This window comes from Zeus faber (assembly GCF_960531495.2).
Source record: "Zeus faber genome assembly, chromosome: 17".
NCBI classification, from domain to species: domain Eukaryota; kingdom Metazoa; phylum Chordata; class Actinopteri; order Zeiformes; family Zeidae; genus Zeus; species Zeus faber.
Window position 1 is genome coordinate 22,422,995 of NC_137204.1, and position 21,673 is coordinate 22,444,667.

At 42.1% G+C, this 21,673-nt stretch overlaps 1 protein-coding gene across 1 annotated transcript in view; it reads left to right on the forward strand.

The window, feature by feature from the left end:
* LOC307243032 (transmembrane protein 132D) overlaps positions 1-21,673 on the forward strand; it is a gene marked incomplete at both ends in the record, with an annotated part of 64,387 nt that overhangs the window by 41,105 nt on the left and 1,609 nt on the right. The window contains 4 exons of the mRNA XM_080017683.1: positions 1,074-1,432; positions 1,739-2,608; positions 6,699-6,930; positions 9,793-9,922. Of these exons, the coding sequence (XP_079873809.1) occupies positions 1,074-1,432; positions 1,739-2,608; positions 6,699-6,930; positions 9,793-9,922 (1,591 nt within the window). The remainder of the gene's footprint in view (positions 1-1,073; positions 1,433-1,738; positions 2,609-6,698; positions 6,931-9,792; positions 9,923-21,673) is intronic.

The window sequence follows — 21,673 nt, forward strand, 5'->3', positions numbered from 1 at the left end:
CATTCACACCACCAATGTAGGTTAGCTGTGTGGCGCTCGCAGCAGTAATATTAGCAACAGAATATACAACTTCCTCTACCAGGCCTGTTGAATGACATATTTGCTGTTGTTTTCTTATTTTTTTCTTTTATGGATTAAAAAAATGTATGGATCCAAAAAACATGGTAAACACTAAACATAGTGTTTTTAATTTAGCAAATTTGTTGTATATAACTCAGGGGCTGCCTGCCAACAGAGGGCACTCATGCATGGTGGGCCCTTCAAGTCAGAACAGTTTCCTTGAATATTACCCCGGAATTTTGAACATTTAAACTTGGTATGTATTGTGAAGTTAGAAATAGTCATGCAAAAAAATGCAAATTATATGAGATAATTTGTATTTTCTTCTGTTGGGCTCCAATCGTTTCTATTCAACAGTAGCTCAGGGCGCAGAAAGATTTGCCGTTGAGTGTTTCATTCACCTGATTCATTCAGACGTACCAGTACTTTGCCATAGCAGAAGTCTCAAAAGACGAGGGAAGAACGGTGCATAGTTTGGTTATCAATGCACACATTATTATACAATATAATAATCGTGGGAGCTGTCACGTGTCCCAAACCTGCAGGTGGACCCCCTAGAAAGGTTCGACGCCATAAAGAGATTACCATGGGCAATGCACTCCAATTAGAATCTGCTGAAACCAGGGATTAATAATCACTGACGTTTAATCTACAGGATAAAATGAATGACAAAACCGGAGAAATCCTGAAATAACCTGCCTACCAGTTGCAATGGGAACTCCCACTCTATGCGTATACTTTTTTATTCCAGAGACTCTATACAAAGGAATCGACATACGCTACATCCATTAGTAGATTCGCTGGGAAATATTGACTTCCTGCTTGGAGTTTGACACACTTTTAGAAATCAGTTAGTCACATGACCTTGTCATCATGTGTTGATATTACATTTTTTCTGTAGTTTTTCTTCCCTTTCCTTTATTGTTCTGTCTTTCTGCCATGCTATATTTATCTTATTTTTTCCCCCTCCATTTCTGTCCCTGTATAAATCCCATTCCCCTTCCCCTGTGCAGGAAGCAGTGGTCAACTGTTGGGTTCAGTTCAGTGATGGCTCAGTGACTCCCTTGGAGCTATTTGACCGAAGCATCTACTCCCTGACCGTTTCCACTCCAGATGAAGGGGCGGCCACAGTACGTCGCACACCGCAGTCTACATTTGTAGTTGTGCAGGGTGAGGGTGAGGGCCAGGGGGCGCTGGTAAGGGTGGAGCTGAGGATTTGCGAGGAATGTCAAAAGTCCAAGAGAAAGAGCAAATTGGCAGTTGGTGCTGGGGTTCTCAAGATAAAGCTCCAGACGAAGACAAAACCCAGTGAGAAGACTAGGGGCAACGGGTTTGGCAATGATGGAAGCAGGGACAACTATGACAATGAAAGGTCAGAGCTAATAGAACAGCCCAGGGTTGTGATGACTTCAAAGTACGTTGTGACCGATGGGGACAGGGATAAATGGTTGGTTAGAAGCACCGTGCCTCAACAACAGCAGACAACCTCAGAAGAGACCCCAACCTCAATCAGACTCCAAACCACAAAGTTTGTTCAACCACAAGTTGTTTGGATAGGAAGTACTTCCACCAGAGCTCCCGGTACTAGCACCATCAGTGACAAAATCACCACTTCAACTAGCCCAGCTGCATTAACTATGGGAACACCTGTTGGAAACAAAGCGCGAAGCACTTCCAGACCTGGTATGGATGAAACCATGGTTGCAGCCGGTAAAGGTGATGGGCAGAGGAGAATCTATGGCAACATGCTGGACACCCCTTTCTCACCCCCTAAGAAAGATACTCCAAAAACTGACCGTATGCCCAAGAGAGAGCCTCCTAAGTCCAAAACCACCCCCAAAGTAATTGAGAGCGATCTAATCAGGACATTCAAAGCCATGTCAGACTTGGAGATTGGCATGTACGCATTGGTGGGAGTCTCATGCATTGCCATACTGGCTTTCTTGGTCAATTGCGCCTCTTATAACCTGTGCTTCCGAAACCATAAGACTCCCATTCAGGCAGGCCCAAACCCCAACGGAGACCCAAAGGATCATAAGCACGACTGGGTGTGGCTGGAAACCAACAACCATGGTGGTCCAGTCCCAGGCGCCCCAGCCAAGGTGTCCACATTGAAACGTGAGTCGCATCGGCCGCTGGAGTCCCACCATTCAATGGAATCAATGGGCCACCGCACCCTGGAGAGCAGTTTGACTTCTGTGAGCGCTGTGGCGGTACCCGAGAGGACAGCCACCCTGGGTCGGAGCAGGACAAGCTCCCAGCAGCAGATTCAGGCCAAGGTGGTTGACCCACTCTCCAGCCGCTCAGCCACCCTGCTAGCCAGGCCGCACCGCAACGAGCCGCTCCATTCGCCTACGAGTAAAAGGAACCAGGTCCAATTCACCACTTTTACCACCCTGGACATCAAACACTTGGCTGCACTGAAGAAGAATGGTGTAGACTTTAACTGGAGCAACCAGCAGCAGCCGGCCCTGCCCTGCCCTACAGACCTGCAAACAGCTTTACCTGATATGCCCTGGCCTGTCGTTAAACCTTTGGCAGAGCCCCGGTAAGTGTGTGTGTGTGTGTGTGTGTGTGTGTGTGTGTGTGTGTGTGTGTGTGTGTGTGTGTGTGTGTGTGTGTGTGATTGTCTGTGTGTGTGTGTGTGTGCACGCATGTCTGAATAACTGCAATCCTGTCCGTCTACCTATCAATGTATGTACAAAGCGTAATTAGCGTACAGTATTTCTGGACAATAATGTCAGATTACATTTGTATTTATTTGTCTTCATTGAGAGTAATAGAGGTTATATATTATAATAAACTAGATTAGAGCTAGTTTTATATGAATTGAGCCCAGTGGGAGAAAGTGTAAATAGAGTATATATTGGGCTGTACACAAATAGCTTCATAGGGGATCCGCTAATATGACACTTTATTCTTTATGGACTTTGTGCTGTAAATAAATGTAATTATATTTATATTATTGTTATTGTTATTTATGATTCAGATGAAAGGATATTACCCTTTGTTTACGTTCACTTATTTTGTTATTTTTTTTTTTTATAAAATGATCCTGTTTCGGTAGAAATAGATAAATATGCTGGGGGTGTAAATGCTGTTTGGAAGAGATTTATTTTAGGTTTTATTGTTTCCAGCGTTTCCAGCATCCGTATGATTCCTCTGCAGAATACTTTTAAGACTTTTGCAATCTTTCAGAAAGCATGCAACATTTATGACATTATATTAAGTTATCTTCCATGACGTTCTTGAATAGATATTTATTCAAATCAAATGCGCTATACAAATAACGTCCAGGCAGAGCATGAAAAGAACATCTGCGACGCAGTTTCCTTGAGGTCCAGACGTCCCCAGGAGGGTACACTTCCACAATTTGTAAAAATCAAATCTGGGTATCAGACAGTGCAATAAATATTTAACTACGGGAGTTTATGTATATGTAAATGAAGATGGATTATGCATTGTTATTTTTCCTTTTTTTGAACAAGATGTCATGTGTTATTCCTATGAGATCCTATCAATAAAGAATAAATGAATAAATTGTTGTCCTGGGATTAAAATTCACTTCAGATACAATCATATATTAACTCAGTGGGTTGGGATTTTTGAATATATGGAGATGGATCATTCTATCCTTTTATGCATTGATGCTTCGTAATGATATACATAAGAGCGCTTTGCACCATTGCAGAGCAGGGCTGTCTCAGAATGAATTTCCTCTTTTAGGGAATCAGGAAAACCTTTTCCAATTTTTCCTGAATGGCAGCCATGATTTGGAATCTTGAGCAGTTTCCATCTAGGATGGGAATATATGGGAGGAGACGCACACACAGAGGCAAGCGCACAAAAAATGCAGGAAGTGAACCCTATCTCGTGCAATGTGATAGCACCTCCCAAAAATAACTGCCCCGGATTTTATCATTTGATGGTGATGATCAGCATGCGATCCTCTCTTTTTTCTAGCCCTCTTTATTTGTCTTTTCGGATTTCTCTGTTTGTGATCTGAGAACCGCTTGACATCCCTAAATTGCACCCTATAAGAGATTCGATGCCTACCCATTTCAAACCAGCCCAGATAACCTGACGCCCCGCGTTGTGAAACCGCCGTCTGCGGGCATGATGCCACGCGCTGCCACTCCCTGCTGCACAACAGCATCAGGCGGATTTGGACTGTCGATAAAAGCATTTTTAATAACCTGTCCCAAAATTCTCTCCCAACAGACCGAGCGTGTTTGTTATGCGGAACTCTCTCCCCTTTCCACTCGATTTATCTGTCCAACAGAAGTAGGGGAGGTAAACAAACTTGCCTCGGAGATAAGCAGTGATTCAAAGTGGTCTCTGCAGTGAATCATGGTCCAGCATCTTTGATTGCAGAACTGCTGTATCATCTGTGGGGATATACTGCAGAATTCCAATCTCAAAGTTTAGGAATATAAGATCAATATGATAAAAAAAAAAAAAAAAAAAGTGTATTTTTGGTGTGGCGACGTGATGGAGCAAATAAAATGTTATATGTACACTGTCGTCTTCAATGGCTGAGTCGTCCTCTCTGTGTGCTTGGTCCTTGGATCCTCTACCCAGATTTAATCCTCAGTCTCCCACATGAGAGGCCAAAAAACAAACAATCATCCAAAGAGGGTTCTTTATATTGTCAGTGTAAGATATTTGGTTTTTCTGTTAGTCATGCAAGCCTTGGGAGTTTTTGCATTCTAAGGCGTAGCTGGGAAACGGTGCGGCAGAAAAATAGTTACCTCGGTGAATTATCGTAACACTGATCAAGGCAGATATACAGGCTGAGCAGTCCCAGACTGGCCAACGAGCATTTTCATCAAAATCCATGTGAGGTTGCCTTTCAAACATCAGGACGGAGGTGGAGTCCCGTCAGTATCATTACAGCAGACCTTTAATCTGGAGCATCAGCTTCCCTATTGACAGATTTAAGGGATTGGGGTCATTGTGTTGGGGGATTAGTGTGCATTAACAGAACCCTCTCCATTGCACATGCACATTAATATGGGCCAAAAGAGACAAGGTCGCAAACTTCACAAGCTTTCCACGGGTCGCACATGGAGGCTGCGATGGCGGCAGGTGCTTGTTGAACATGAAAGTAGAGATTTAAATGGAACGCCTTGGCAGACCATTCGTCATAGTCTGAATGATTCTCCATTAGGGTAAAACCTACTGACGTCTCTGATGAATAAATATCTTGTTTCAGAGCATTAACACCATTTGCATTGTCTTGTTAAGCTACAGAGGGTGCAGTATTTTTTCAAATGTGTTTATAATTGAAACGTTTATTCTTTCAAAATAGGCAAGGAAAATACTAAATAAATGAAGAATGCAGAAACGTCTTTATTTTTGGGTTAAATATTTCCATGATACTATTGAGCTTTCAAGTTTTGCATGCAGAATTGTACATAACATAAGAAACATTACTGTGCCTAAAATTGCTTTATTTTTTACAAGAGGAAATAGTGATACCTACCCAGTTACTGTATATCATATATGATATTATACCCTATATCTATAGTACATAGTTATTTAGAAGCAGAAACACACTGTGGATAAAGAGAGAGAGAGGGCAGGAACAGAATGGACTTCCAAGATGTGAAAAATATGGCAATGTAATTATCTTTCCCCCTAAACGGCCTCAATCTTGAGATGACTCAAGATAAACAGGAGTGTAACACCACACTGGAGGGTGGATGTGGGTAAGTTTGTGGCGGCTCATTAAGACACGACGTTGCAAACATCCTTCGCTGCTTGTTATTGTCAATTGCACCTCACGGTGACAGCTCTAGGCCTGCATCTGCAGATAAGCTCAACACATTTCAACAGAAAGCTAAAAAACAGGAAAAGCACGAAGGAGCATTGTATTGCAATTCAGCACTGGTAGACTGAATGGATGGATGGATTCATGGGTGGATGGATGAATGGATAGGTATATTGATGAGTGGATGCATGGATGGATGGATAGGCGGATGAAGGGATGATGCATGAATGGTCAGGTGGAGGCATGGATGGGTGGATACATGGATGATGGATGGATGGGCGGATGAATGGATGATGCATGGATGGTCCTGTGGATGCATGGATGATGGATGGATTGATGCATAGGTGAATGATGGATGGGTGAAGGCTGGATGGATGGAATAAACTAATACAGGAGGTCATGGTGTGGAGATGGTCTGGTTGAGCACCCACACCTGACCTGGATCTAGGTGATTGGGTCAGGGTGGCTGCATGCCTGTTGCTCGTTGGTTGGTCTAATGAGCAGCAGGTAAAACCTCCATCCACACACACACTCAGGATAAGAGCCCTGTCAGGACATGTTCTCTCTGCTCCTGGCTAATTCCACCTAGCCCACTCTCAACAATAAACTGGTATCTACAACCCTTTGTCGTCCCTGTCTCTATGCCGGAGGGCCCTGAAAATGACACTTGGGTGGCATGTGGTTGGCTGAACTTTCACAAAAGCCAAATGCACAACAGTTCCTATTGTGTCCTAACATATCTTGTCTATATTAGGCTCTCAGTTAACTAAGCTGTACAACAAAACTAATTTGTGTAATTTTTGAGTGCAGTGCAATACAAAGTACAATGTTTGTATGTGCTGTCCTACAAGGAGGAACTCTCCAGGACCAAGATCAATTACTACTCCACCCTTATTGGCTCTCAGAAAAACCACCCCAGAACACTATTCACCACCATAAACCGTCTGCTCCACCCCCTTGCTGCCTCCCACACTGCCGATGCCCCTGACCTCTGCACCAAGTTCCTGGACTTTTTCCATTCTAAAGTGGACACCATTCACCAACAACTCCTGGATGCTGCCCCCTCTCCTCCCAACGTGTCCCAGACACGAGGCAGTGTGCCCTCAGCTGCCCCCCTCCGCCCCCAATACTCTCTCTCTTTCTCCTCCCTAGTGGATGTTTCACTAGTCTCGAGGTTGGTGACCAAAGCCAAAGCCTCCACCTGCTCCCTGGACCCTATGCCAATGGCGTTGGTGAAAGCCTGCCTTCCTACCCTCTGCCTTCCATCACAGACATAATCAACTCCTCCCTAGCATCTGGTACAGTTCCCCCCAGTCTCAATATCACCTCCATCACTTCCATCCTGAAGAAGCCTGGTCTGGACCCTGATAATCTTAACAATTACCGGCCGATCTCCAACCTTCCATTTCTCAGTAAGGTCCTGGAAAGAGCAATGGCCACCCAGCTCCATCAACATCTGTCCAACCATGAGCTCTACGAAGCCCTGCAGTCAGCCTACAGAGCACAACACAGCACAGAGACCACCCTAATCAAGATCACCAACGACCTCCTCCTCGCTGCAGACTCCAGTCACATCAAAATCCTCATCCTCCTGGACCTTTCCGCTGCTTTTAACACGGTTTCCCACACAATTCTCCTCAAACGCCTATCCGTCCTCCTGACATCACTGGAACAGCTCTGTCATGGTTTCACTCATATCTATCAAACAGAACTCAGTTTGTCAAGATCAATGGCTCCTCCTCCCCCCATGCCCCAGTCAACTATGGTGCGCCTCAAGGCTCTGTGCTCGGTCCAACACTCTTCACCATCTACCTGCTCCTCCTCGGCCAGATCATTCGTCACCACGGTCTCAACTTCGACTGCTACGCTGATGATACACAGCTTTATCTCAGCACCTCACCATCCACTCTGCTCCCCCCAAGTCTCTGGTCAACTGCCTTCATGCCATAAAAACCTGGATGACAACAAACCTACTCCAACTCAACAGCAAAAAGTCAGAGCTCATGGTTGTGGCCCCAAAGCCACTGCTCCGGAAGGTTGGAAATCTCCTCCTCCTCGTTGGGGGCTGTTCCATCACAACATCTTCCGAGGTCCGCAACCTGGGTGTTATCCTGGACTCTACCCTCTCCTTTCAGTCACACATCAGATCCAACACCAAGTCCGCCTTCTATCACCTCAAAAATATCTCCCGTCTCCGTCCCTCACTCTCAGACTCTGTGGCTGAAATCCTCATCCACGCTTTCATCACCCCCCGGTTGGACTACTGTAACGGAGTCCTGTCCGGGGTTTCCAACAAAGCCCTGGACAGGCTCCAGTATGTGTAGAACTCAGCTGCCAGGGTTCTCACCCACACCAAGCCCTGGCAGCACATCACCCCCACCCTCATCCACCTCCACTGGCTGCCGGTCAAGTTCCGCATCTCCTACAAACTCCTCCTCCTCACATACAAATCGCTTCACGCACTCACCCCCAATACCTGTCCGACCTCCTCCGCCAGCACACTATATTCCGGAACTTGCGGTCCTCAAACATGGGTCTGCTGTCCGTCCCCCGTACCAGATTACAAACTTTCGGGGACAGAGCTTTAAGCGTGGCAGCCCTCACCCTCTGGAACTCTCTCCCTCCCGTAATCCGTAACGCACCGACCCTGGACACTTTCTAAACAGCCCTCAAGACCCTCTTTTCACCATAGCCTTTCACCATTAATTAGTTAGATAGGATAATTTAATTATTATTATTATTATTATTATTATTATTATTATTACTATTATTATTATTATTATTATTATGTAAAAATAGCTTTAAGATTTACTTATCTGTTCACGTCTCACAATATATAGTGTTATTCATTTTTTGGGATTATGTTTTTACCGCTAATTGTTTATGCTATATCCAGGATCGTATTTCCTTGTGTGAAATATCCACAGAGCCTTTTTCATAATGTATCGTTTTACAACATAGAAACTTTTTTTTTTTGCTATTGATCTGCAGAAAAACAAACAGATCTGCTTTGCAGGCATGGTCTAATCTACTTCGATTATGGATCGGGGTGGAGGAGCAGTTTTGGAGCACAGTCTCCCACGTCTCTTCAGGCAAACTATAGTCCAGATATCATTTGAGGGTTCTCCAAAAATATCTTTCTTTGACATCCACAAAATTGGAACTACCTGTAGGCTAGGTTTCAGGGCCACTGTCAAACTCCTTCAAACGTGCCATAGACTTTTGATGCTTTCCTGACTGGTATCCAAATCACCCTGTCACTCTTTTTTTTTTTTTTTTTTTGAGAACGTCCTGCTCTTAGCAGATTTAGAGATGTGTCATATTTGCGCTTGTTTCCAATGGATTTTGCTGTGTCCCAGAGAAAATGCTGGAATTGTTACCACAGTCTTCTTGGTGCCTTACAATAACATCACCGTAGATTTTGCTCTCAATGTTTCTGAACGTGTTTTCTGTGAGAAAATTCACTCGCCAATTCAGAGTTATTTTACACACTGGATTTTGATGGATTTGACATTGATGCTACATTGGCAATAAAATACCTTCTCAAGGAAATTCCTCCAATCGTGTACTTGAAAAACACACCATCCCAGAGTGCTAAAGCACTTGGTATTGACAAGCGGCCATTGACTTGATTAGTTTTTGTTTTCCACGTAGAGCATTGATATGTTTATCAGCGACAAAAAGCCTAATTAAACCCGCTTAGATTTTATTATGGGTGTGGTGAAAGTATAAACATTTCCAAGGGCTAAATTATGTTTTTTTTATTTTTATAGTAAGTACTCGGATACATCAATCACTGCAACAGCCTCGGTCTTCTTAGTTATATCGACAACAACAATCTGTTCTCTAATGCACAAATGAAAGTCTTTCTAAATGGACTTAATTGGACATAGCTCCCTCTCCAGTCCAGGGAACATGAAGGCGCTTTACAATTATGCGTCACATTCCCCTGTTTCCAGGCAGCCGTGCAAGGTGCCAACCTGCTCATCAGGAGCAGTTTGGGATTCAGTGTCTTGCTCAAGGACACTTCAACATGCTATCGGGAGGAGTCGGAGATCGAACCAGACGACCGCCAGACGTCCTATGAAGGTCAGGCTAAAATTGCAAGAGTCTGGATGATAGTCTGCGCGTTATTGACCCCAGAGCCCAAATGTTAATAGAGCTGTCGGCAAATGTTACGGCCCTGGAGCTGTTCGCATCTAGCCTCTTGAAAATGGACCCAATCCAGACTCCATTTGAGGAAATAGAGCATCATATCAATTTTTTGTTTTTCTTATGTCTGTGATTCTTCATTCACAATATGAAAAAAAGTGATAAGTGGTAACATCAGCATTTTGATAAAACCCTTCCTGTTCTTCCCTTTCACAAGTGACTCTAGATTTTACTGAACAATCAAATTATGAACAGCTGCTGAAGACCCAGGGCAAAGTATGTCACCGGATAACTACTCATTTTGGAACTGTATTTGTTGACACGTTTACAGAGGAAATTGTTTGGAAAATGAATGGATGGATGGATATTTTAAGGTGCAGTTCCAGCTGATCATTCACATAACAGTTGAGCATTATGTACACTTTAATAGACCATTTCAAAACTGGACAGAGTGATAGTGGAATAGGGATCTACTCCACATGCTCCAAAAAGACACTGCTTTAGGTATTTATCAGCTTTATTGAGCAACCTTCCTCCTTTTTATCACTGGTTGTCTGATTTATTTGTGTGTTGTATAATCGTCCTGGAAAATGTCTTGCTGCATCTGTCAGAATATGTATCGTAATAAAGGTGTACTGACTTATAAGTGCGAAGATTCAAGTTTTCTCAATATTTTGGCCAACGGTTATTTTCAGGGTACTTCATATTATTTTGAAACACACACGTACATATGGCAATACAGAATACGTGAAATTGCTTTATTGCCTCCTTGTTAACAAACAACCAGTCTAATTTACTAAATTAGTTACTGGCATACGTCAGTTACGATTCTGTTACAGAACAATTTGTAGTGGTGGGCTCATACGTGTCTAAATAATTACAATATGGTTCTTTGTTGCGGGGGAACTGTGTCTGGTCCGCCTGCCGACTTAAATATGTATATACATGTTGTGCAGCTATTCGACGAGCATCTGCCGTATCCGAGTCTCATGTTCCACCTCAGGCACAGCAGATAATGTAATTGGAATAATCCTGTTTTCCTAAGGAATAGGAAAATCACATGGGGAAATTAATTCTTTTTGGGGGGCCCCACTGGCCAGTTTAAATCATGAAGTCATTTAAATTGCGCCAACACACTTTACGGACAATTATTAGTCTAAGTCATTAATTTCTCATCATTCGTTTTAATTTTAACCCAAACACACGAGGATTTTGTATTTTGTAGGCAAAGTGTGATACCATATGCATATATTTTGTTATTTTTATTTTATTTTCAGCAGATTAGTCTCAATGAGAGACCTGACCAAGAGGGTGGGATATAGTATACAAGTACACAAATACAACAAAGCATAAATCGCTTTCTTAAGTCTGAACTGCTGGAAAAAGAACAGAACATTAGTATTGAGGACACGGTGCACTTTGTTTTTAATAGGACAATCTGCATCAATAACATCGTATCAAGAGCTTTGTGTTCATTTCTTAAAGAAAATCCGCCAATTATGCTTTTCGGGCTTATTACTTTTCTTGAATGCCCCAATGTCATTCTTTTGAGGAACGCTGCTGCGAAATTGAAAAACCCGAAATTAAATCTGGAGTAAGAAACAAACGAAACGGTCAGAGTGATGCGGTTATCCGGCATTCATTTCCAGATCGGCACTCCAGCTTTTTGTCCAGGGTGCGTCCTCGGGGAGCGTCGTATTATTTGGTTTTTCATTCCCAGAAAAGGATTTGGTCAACGGCTGGAAACACTTGCATACTCAAATTGGGTTTATCGCAGCGACGAGCACAATTCGGCGCGAGTTCTTCGGAACCACATTTCCCATTATGCGCCGTTTCCGTCCCTTTGGCGTTTGATTTGTTTGCCGCAAACATACCGCGGCCGAGAAGGTGCTTGAGTGAGTCAACGTCTCAGTGGCCGGGTAACGACGCTGGGTCATTACAGAAAGTGCTCGGAACTCAAAAGAATACTCAGGCGGACGGCCCGTCGCCCCGTCCTTACCCTGCCGCGGGATCGAAGCCACTTCCACTGCAGACAATAGTCCAGGACCAATTAGGGAGACAGTTTACAGATTACTTGTTCACCCCGAGACCTTTGGTGAAGGCTCCTTATGAGGGCCATTCTTTACCTCTTGCCTTCCATCAAGGTAATTTTGTTTTGTTGACATTCGACGGGCCGAATGCTTTGAGAAGCCCGGCATTGCCGTCACTTGTGATCAAGGCCCTATCTTGTCTCCCAGAACTGCTCCTTGACCCCCGCTGTCGCTCCATAAGTTAACATGTTCTCAGCATTGACCTCTCTGAAGAAGACATTTGCATTGTCCCGTGTCATCGTTCCGACATTTGAAAAACGTAATGAATAATGTCCTGATATCCGGACAGAAGCCTTTGCTCTGTGCCACCGGTCCCTGCGCTTGGCTGTGCATCTTTGTGCCCGTTTCGCAGGGACTTTATGGCCGACGGCCGCCGTCCATAAAAGGAACGCGTCATGCAAGGGGTAAATAAAAGACGAGAGAGACTTACCACCAATTCAGGAAAGGCGTTTCAGAAGCCTTGTGATTTCGAGTTCCAAGTTTTTGGTGTAAACCTGCCCAACAAGTCCACCAACACACTTTTGCTCCCACAAAGCAATGTATACCTCAAACCACCCTGTCTGGGAGGGAATGTCTGTGAGTGTAATGCCTCAAGTTTACTCATGTGTATAATAAATGTAACAGTTGGTTATGTTTATAATACAAATTATTAGTGGCTATCCCTTTGTTAGTTACACATCGTTACGTTCCCCTTCACTTACATTGCTGTATATCTACTTGGCCAATTATCTGTTTCTGATGTTTGACCTTTTGCCATTTAAAGTGATGTACTTTCATCTTTGATTTGCGGAAATTCAAACAAGAAAAAAAACAAAAACTTATGACAGATAAAACAATGGAAAATAGCACAAATATCAACTGAATAAATGGCCAAAGCAATTTATTTACTCAATTCTGAAATGGCGGATACTTCAAATCAAATCATTGGGGATATTCACAGAACTGACAACAACAAAATCATTGGTTATATTATATATTGGTCAAATAAATAAATAAAGCAAACAAACAAATAAATAAATCCCGAAAGAGGGAATTTCTACAGCTTATGTCAAATAAGGAAATAAGTTCACCTCACCTGTTTATTGTGTAACGGGAACAAATTCACGAGCAAATAGGAAGAAATGATCCGCCTTGAGATCGCGACTGGAAAGAAAAGTTTGATGGATAACTTCTTCACCTTGATGTCTACAATTTTGTTATTTGCAATAACTCATTATCAAGGCAGAAATGTATGCTGGTATCCTACCCTACAAAGGTATGCCACCCGCTGAGGATTTTTAGATGACCTTAATAAATACACAGAAGACTCCCATGGCTCTGAATCTAGTCAAATATTTGGAATTGCTATCGGTTCTGGGCACTGCTTGGGAACTTTGCGGTAAAGTTTCTTTTTAGCGCTCAAAAGGATGAAATGAGGAGGATGGAGGGATTTTTGGAGCAGATTCCTACAGTTTCTTTGTAAACACCTTTATGAAAATGATTGCTTTAGACATTGATTTGATGGGCCCACTTTTTAAAGTACAACTTATTAATGCAGGGGGCTCCAGACTGCGACCATTTTTGGAGACAGCGCTACAAATTTTTACAACTAGGAGCACCAGCGCGAATATGACAACGGTTTATTTTTATTTTTTAATCGTCGTCTTATATCACTAGGAGAAAGTGTCCCCATTACGTACGGTGCTTTTTTCGTTCCGCAGGGAGACGTAAAAATATAATGACCGGGCACCCCATCGCTGGCGCCCATCGTCGGTACCGTCGGAGAGTGAGACAGGTGCGTACATTGCGCCCCGATCGCTCCCTCACCGCGCCCCCTCCCTCAGGATGCCGCCCATCATGCCTATAGGAACAGTGGCCCTGCCTGTTCCTGCTCAGCTGGCGGATTAAAAGAAACCCACACTGATCATGGTTGTTAATGACAGTAATGTACTGATCACACACCTCATGTTTACATTTGTTAAATTATTATTTGGTGTCTATGTTTAAAAAAAAAAACACTCTTAAACTTAATGATTTCTTTCTGTTAAAGCAATAATTCCAATTTGTGACTTTTTTCTTTAAAATAAAACGATACATTGTTATTTACGTAAGTTGTCTATTTATTAATAAAGCATTTATCAGTTGAGGCTGTTATAGTCGAAGCAAACGTGCCGTGCAGCTTATGGCATGCGCACTACCAGAGAGTGTGAGTATAATGATAATAATAATAATAATAATAATAATAATAATAATAATAATAATAATAATTGCCTCAACACGTTGCTGTGTTGATGATGTGGCGATATTCTCCTGACAGACAGGGGGCGCTGTGCACAGACCAGCCGGGGAAACTGAAAGAACTGCGGTTGACATTACGAAGGAGTCCTGAGGTAAGGATCTGAATAACGAGGAAAGAGCAGTAAAATTAAAATATAAAGTGTTAAATGTATGTGTGTATATAGTCAGTGAGGGGTTTAGCCGTGAGTTCGTGCAAATTGTCAGCGTACACATTATGAAGAAGTCCCGAGCTGCTAAAATAGTCAAAATCTTCGGGCAGAGAGCGGGACCATCTGCTTCCGTGAATTCAACGCCACCTGTTTTTTTTTTTTGTGGTCACCCGTGAATGGATCGTACGGGCTTGTACCCGCGGAAACCTGCACACAAACTTAGTTACGCGTCCGCCTCGAATTATTCTAAGTGTACGGCGCGGAGTTCCAAAAATTGGAAATCGCTGTGTGCCCGCTGTCGCCAACGCCGCAATGACGTCATTTCTGCGGCGCTTAATGACATTAGGGCTATAAACCAGGCTGAATACAGTTGAAATGAAAAAATTAAATAAAATATGAATATGCGGCGTTGCATGCAAATTTCAGCGGTTCTCCAAAATTTTGTGCTGGCACTCCTATAATCTGTACTGGTACTCTAAATCTTTTCAGTAGGGAGCACCAGTGCCACTAGTGGAAACACTTAGTCTGGTTCCCTGTAATAATGGGCGCCGTCTATCTGGCTGTTAATTCAGTTTGTTGAAACCTTTAGAATTAAAGTTTTTTTTGTTTTTTGTTTGTAATTCGACAGGATCTTGAAGGCTCCTTTATACGACATCTTGGCATTTAGGTAACTGGAGAACTTGATTTTTATTCGGTTCTTATATTATCCTCCTCAAGAAAGATATTTTGTTATAAATGATACATCCTTGACCGAAAGCCTTATTTACCTTAAATGACTGATTATTCGTGTATTCTACTTTTTGTTTCTCGATCCATGCTGGTGATGATAATATATGGATGATTAGTGCTAATGTGGAGAAATTAAGGAGCCGGTGACAAATCTGACTTCAGAAGAAGCACATTAGTCACCTGAGTGTTATGCACAGCTAAGATAAACAAAAGAAAGAAAGAAAACAAAAATAAACAATTCAAAATAAATAATTGTTGTATTCTGTGATTTAGTATGCCATAAAATATTAACTGTGAGCTACACAGAGTTTTAATGTAAAATAACGTTGAACATCCTGAATTCATCAGTTTAGAACATAAGAGACATCGGGGGATCGCAAAGATCCCTCAGAAAAATAATTTTTGATGCTTATTTCTCTGAAATGATTGGTCTCGAAATTGTTATTCTTGAGGTACGCTGAGGTACGCTCAAATAATTTTCAATTGAATCTAAGGAAAAAAATCTGGAATGTCCATTTCAGGCTCTTGAGGGACCAAAGGGGGTGAATTGAGATACAATTAAGGGTTATGAATTTACTACATTAATGCTCAAAAGAATATTTACACTAAGTTGGACCATTGTATTTTGGCTAATCTAGAATTTAAAGTTCTGGATTTATTTGGATGGGGGGCCCAGTTTGGTCCAATGCTTTCTATATATATATATATATATATATATATATATATATATACACACACACACACACACACACACACACACACACACCGATCAGCCACAACGTAGCTCCCCCTGGAGCCGCCAAATCAGCTCTGATTCATGGAGGCATGAACTCCACAAGACCTCTGAAGGTGTCCTGTGGTATCTGGCACCAAGACGTTAGCGGTGGATCCATTTAAGTCCTGGAAGTTGAGGTGGGGCCCCCATGATGTAGAGGAAAACGTGATTCATCAGACCAGGCCACCTTCTTCCATTGCTCCATGGTCCAGTTCTGACGCTCACATGCCCATTGTAGGCGCTTTCGACACATCAACTTCACGTTGTGGCTGATCGTTGTGTGTGTGTGTGTGTGTGTGTATATGTATGTATATATACTAATATATGCCGCTTATCTGTGTACTGGCAGCGGAGGCGGCGGGGTTAACAGGGTGGCCAAGACGTGCTTTTTTCGAGCAGCTTCCTCCATCGCTTCATGGGGAATTCAGAGGTGTTCCCATGCCAGCTTGGAGATGTTATCCTTCCAGTGGCTTCTGGGGTCACCTCCGGGGGGTTTCCTCCCAGTTGTCCGTGCCCAGTACAACTCCAAAGGAAGGCCCACAGGGGGCATCCTTAAACAGATGCCCCTAAACACCTCAACCGGCTCCTCTCAATGTGGCGGAGCAGCAGTTTTTTACTCTTTACTCAGGTCCCCCCGGATCGCTCGGCAACTTACGCCATCTCTAAGGCTGAGCCATGCCACCCTGCGGAGGAATGCTCAAAGCCCAAAGCTCATGACCAAAACTAAAGGTGAGGTTTGGTATGAATAATGAATTGAGAGCTGTGTCTCTCTTCAGCACGATGGTCCGGTACAGTGCCTGCATTAGTGCAGATGCTGCACCCATCCATCTGTCGATCTCACGCTCCCTCTTACCTTCACTCGTGGAAAAAAAAAACCCCGGAGATACCCAAACTCCTCCACTTAAGTCAGCTGCAGAGGGGACGAGGTAGCTTTTGTCGGGAGAGAACCATGGCGTCAGATTTAGAGATACCCACTCTGATTCCCACCATTCTCCCAGATCACCACATACCAGTGCCAACACCAGTTTCCAATGTCTGGTTCCTGCACGCCTGGGCCCACTCTGCCTCTGCCTGCTGCCCGGCATTGCACCGGCTCCTGATGATTTGCCTTGCGTGGGGCGGTCCCACCAGGCAACGGCTAAGTATTACCTTTTAGGGCTATGCGCGGCCGGGTTCCCTCCCTGGTCACCAGTCACTCACCTGCGATTTCCACTCCCAGGCCTGGCTCCGGGGGAGGGCCCCTAGTGCCGAGGAATCCAAACTCATGGTAAATTCAAACATGACGACTCACCAATGTTATATTCTGTAGTTACAAATTGCTCTACATGGACAAAGGGAAAATTCCCTTTTTAATTGGGTACCGTACAATTATATAATAATTATAAATATATATCAATTATATATTTTAATTTTAGCTGAGTTCCATTTTCATGCAAAATATTGTGAGTAGGAAAACATTTGTTTTCCAAAGTGGAAATAGATAAATGTATGAAAAGGAAGATGGCTCTTAGATTTCTGTCAGAGTTTATTATTAAAGATGTCCACTTCTAATTTGCCTGCTGAAAAATGAAACCCCTTTTAGCATATGTCATGTTTGTGGTGCAATTAAAGTTCCCAATAGCGTCTAATTGTACCGGGGCTCATTAGGGTGATAGGTTCTAGTGCGGCTCGCTATTTATTTAGTATGCAGTAATGGCTCACCCCCTCCTTAGATCTGCGCCTTAGGACACTTTCCAATAACATAAAAAAGAATAACAATAAATAGCTCCTCCGTGCCTTTAATTACACAGTTCAAAAATCCTACTTGAGCAAACACTTCTCCCGCGGGATGCGTGTGTCGTTGAATTTTAAAGGATATCGTTGGAGTGCGAAGACCAAACAGTTTCTCAGAACGTCGAGAACCCAGTGGGATGGAACCTGCTGGACCAAGACGTTAACAATGCATTAATATATGCTCCTTGTGTTTTATAATTCCGAAGTCACTTTATCCCCATGAAAAATAATGAAATAGTAATATTTCATGTTAACATCTTAATTCAGTTAAAAATCACAGAGATTGATCTTTTGAGAACAGCACCTTTCAGTTGTTAGCGAGAAATATTTAAACTCTTGAATTTCCCCCGAGGGATTCATGAGAATAACAAGTATCAAAACTGCATTTGACGTTTTTATGATGTGGTTGTTTGTCTCAAAAGGAAGAATTTACAAGCAAAAGTGGTGAGTTTTAACCAGATGCAATAAAGCAATTTGGGCCTTGGGTAGGTTTGATTTCTTGACTTGAACATCAATTATTTTTGTAGTGCATGGTAACGATATCAATGAGAATGCCAAGCAAAAGAGGAACACAACAATCTTATTTTCCAGTAGCCAAGTGTCTATTTTGTTTTTAATCTTGTAAAATAAAAGAAAATATAAAAATGTAATAATAACTATTGTAAGTATGTTTTTATGTTTTTACCTGAGCTACCCTCGAAAGGATTATTGAAGTGTTGTCATAGTGTGTTTTTTTCATTGGTACAAGCCTGCATTGATTGCAACAATACCCAAGGTAAACCTATTTTTTTTTTTCTACAAAACTTGTGGAACTTGTGTAAAAATGGAACAATTGATAAATAGACTACAGGATGGTTATTTTATTCTGTTGTCAACAGGTGGCAAAATACCACCTTTATCAAACTATTAACAAGATAGTATTTTGCATTATAGGCATGGCTATCTGAGGATATGAATAATAATAATAGCACTGCTCTGCACGCTTGAATGCGTGCGAAAGAAGAGCAAGAATCAAGGGTTTGGATTAACATTCATGTTATTCAGCACGGATTAACTCCCGAAATCCAGAACTGGAAATGAAAAAATAGATTCTCCCGCCATGATCGTCATGGCAACGTTGCCCATTGTCCGGGCCATACAAAACTGTATTGGGGACTCTGAACTCTCGCATGCAGTTGGCCAGTGAATAATTCTACACCATCAATTTCGGCTTTTTCTTTGCATGCATTCAATCCATATAGACCCGGGCTAGCTGAGGACTGAGAAAAATATGTTTTTGATGGACAGCAATGTCAAAAATAGAGAAAAGGGGTCAAAATCCACGTTTTTCTTCAAAGTATGAGTTGGTATCTGACACTTTAAGCACTATTCGCCACATTTTCAATGTGATTTGCGGTAATGTGCAAATTTTTGTACCAAGTAAGTCATTTATAAAAAAAAATGTTAAAAATCTAATATTCAAACATATCCAGAAGTAATGTGAAAATAACAAAATATAGACAAATTGTATCTTTCATGAAGTTTGTCCTTGTGGACACAATAAGTGAGAGTAAGTAAACTGCAGACGGTTTTGTAATGTCTATTATACAGTTAGACTATTATGTAATGATTTTAAAACGCTCCCATTTATATAATAGCTCTTTTTTTTTCTGTCGCTTTGACGTGCCATACATTTGCCACATCTACACTGACTCTTCATGAGGCTTTGCAGTTGTTCATTAGAACGCGCCCACGAAATAGCCACAGCAATCATAAAGATCATGTTATTAAGATTGTCTTTGCTACGTCACGGCACTGGCACTTCGACTTACTTGCCTGAGGTCTGGGTATTGTATGTGAGGCTTTCTTGCCGTGCTGGGAAATGTCTCTGCTGAAGAAAGTTGCTATATACCGTATGTACTTTTTGGGTTGCTCCTCTCCTTTGCTTGAACCTGATTTAACCAAGATTTTTGATGTAAAGTAGCATGAAAACACACTAAGTTATACAAAAGAGCGGTAAGTTACTCTAGGTACTCTAACCTTCAGACCTCTTGCGCAGGGAGAGTTTCCGAACCCAGGAAGGGGTCCTCCCACAGATAAATTTGAATTTCCAATGCTTTGATTCCTGCATTCTGGTGACTTTTTAACATCAAATATCAAGCCTACAGCAAATGCATTTTTAAGCACTTTATTTATTTATTTATTTTTTATTTTTAAGTTAGGTTCAACAGAAATATAACATACGTTTGCATTTTCGTCAAATGGATGAAAAGCTTGCATTTGAATGGTGTGCAGTCAGGTTTTAATATTCAACGAAACATCCTTCAGCACACAAAGAGAACACTGACCTAGTATTGACCCTGGAATTAAATGTGAAGAGTTTTTATTCTAAAGTTCAAATCACCATTTGCGGTGTTAAAATATTGAGATAACACAAACGACGTTTCAATATTTGTCCCAAAATGGAAGGTTACAGGATTTGACCCCTGGTGGCAGCAGATGAGGGTGATGCAGATTGTGACTTTGGAGGGGAGGCGAGTGTGGTCGCTTCTCTTTATTGGAACTGTGATATATAATGGACGGGGAAATTAAGGAAGTGGGAAGTTTTGATTTTGAACTCGAAGTTCTTGCCGCCTTCCTTTGGAAACAAAGCAGGACCACATTTCAGAGTTTAGAGCTAAGCAAGGATCAGTGGATCTAGCTTTTATTGTAATTCTAATTGTGTTGCACCACTTCATTTCAAACCCTGCACAACCTTGTGCTAGGAACAGTTTTCTATAAATGATGGAACCAACTTTTTAATAAGATCTGGGTTGAAAAATGGCAACCCTATCCTTTAACACAGTGTGGTTCAAGCAACCACAATGAAAATGTATTTTGGCATCTAATTATCTTTGATATACCGTATGTGTGACAGGCAACTTGCCACCAAGACAATAACAAAAACAGCTTTTATAAGATTTCTTCTGATGTAATGGTTTTAATAGATTGGGAATTAGGTCTACATAATGTTAATCATTTTAGTTTGGTAAAAGTGAAATAATAACTAATAATAACTAAAATAAACGTTATCACTATTTATATCTCTCGGTCTAATCTAGTTTATTTGAATAGATAAGAAGATATTTACAGTAAGAGAATGATAGCTCATTTGGAATAGGACAGTTGATTGGCCATCATATGACCAAATGATGGCCAATCCTTGCCATTTGAGGTTGACATTTGACTTATCTGTAAAGCCTTGATTCATCATTATCGCGAAACAAAAAGGTGAAATTAGCCGGATTATACCAATGTGGCTCTTGCAGCCTTTGTGTTTATATAATGAAATTAGGTGACTATCAGACTCAAAAGGCCTATGATATCAAAGCCTGCAATAACCGCGACGCCACTTTTGTCATATACCATCTGTCATGCATCTGTGGTTGCTTTTTTATAGCGCTGCACAAAGAGGCGACTAAGAGATTCACAGAGCCCAGGTACACCGTTAGCAAATCCAATTCATATTACCTACGGCTTAGCATTAATGCGTAGTAACACATACACTTTTATGATAGAATGCCTAAAAAACCATCGCAGAGCATATTGGAAGTGGTGATCCACTGCCATTGCTGCTGCAGAGAGAAACTTTGTATAGAAACCAACCGTCTTCTACCCAGGACTTCAGGAAGGAAGTTTTGTCTCGAGAAAATTCTAGTCACAAACACTGGTCTGGTGGCTACAGATGGTGCTGACACTGCTGTGGATCGCTTGTGTAGTCGTGTTATTCCTACACACTCCTTCCTTTGTTCCTTTTCTCGCTTGACCTTTCCGTTCACGGCCAGCGTCGTGGCGGGGGCGCAAACAACAGACTTTCAAAAGACAGACATCCCACATTAAAATATGTTTTTCGCCATCCCAGGAGGACACACACACA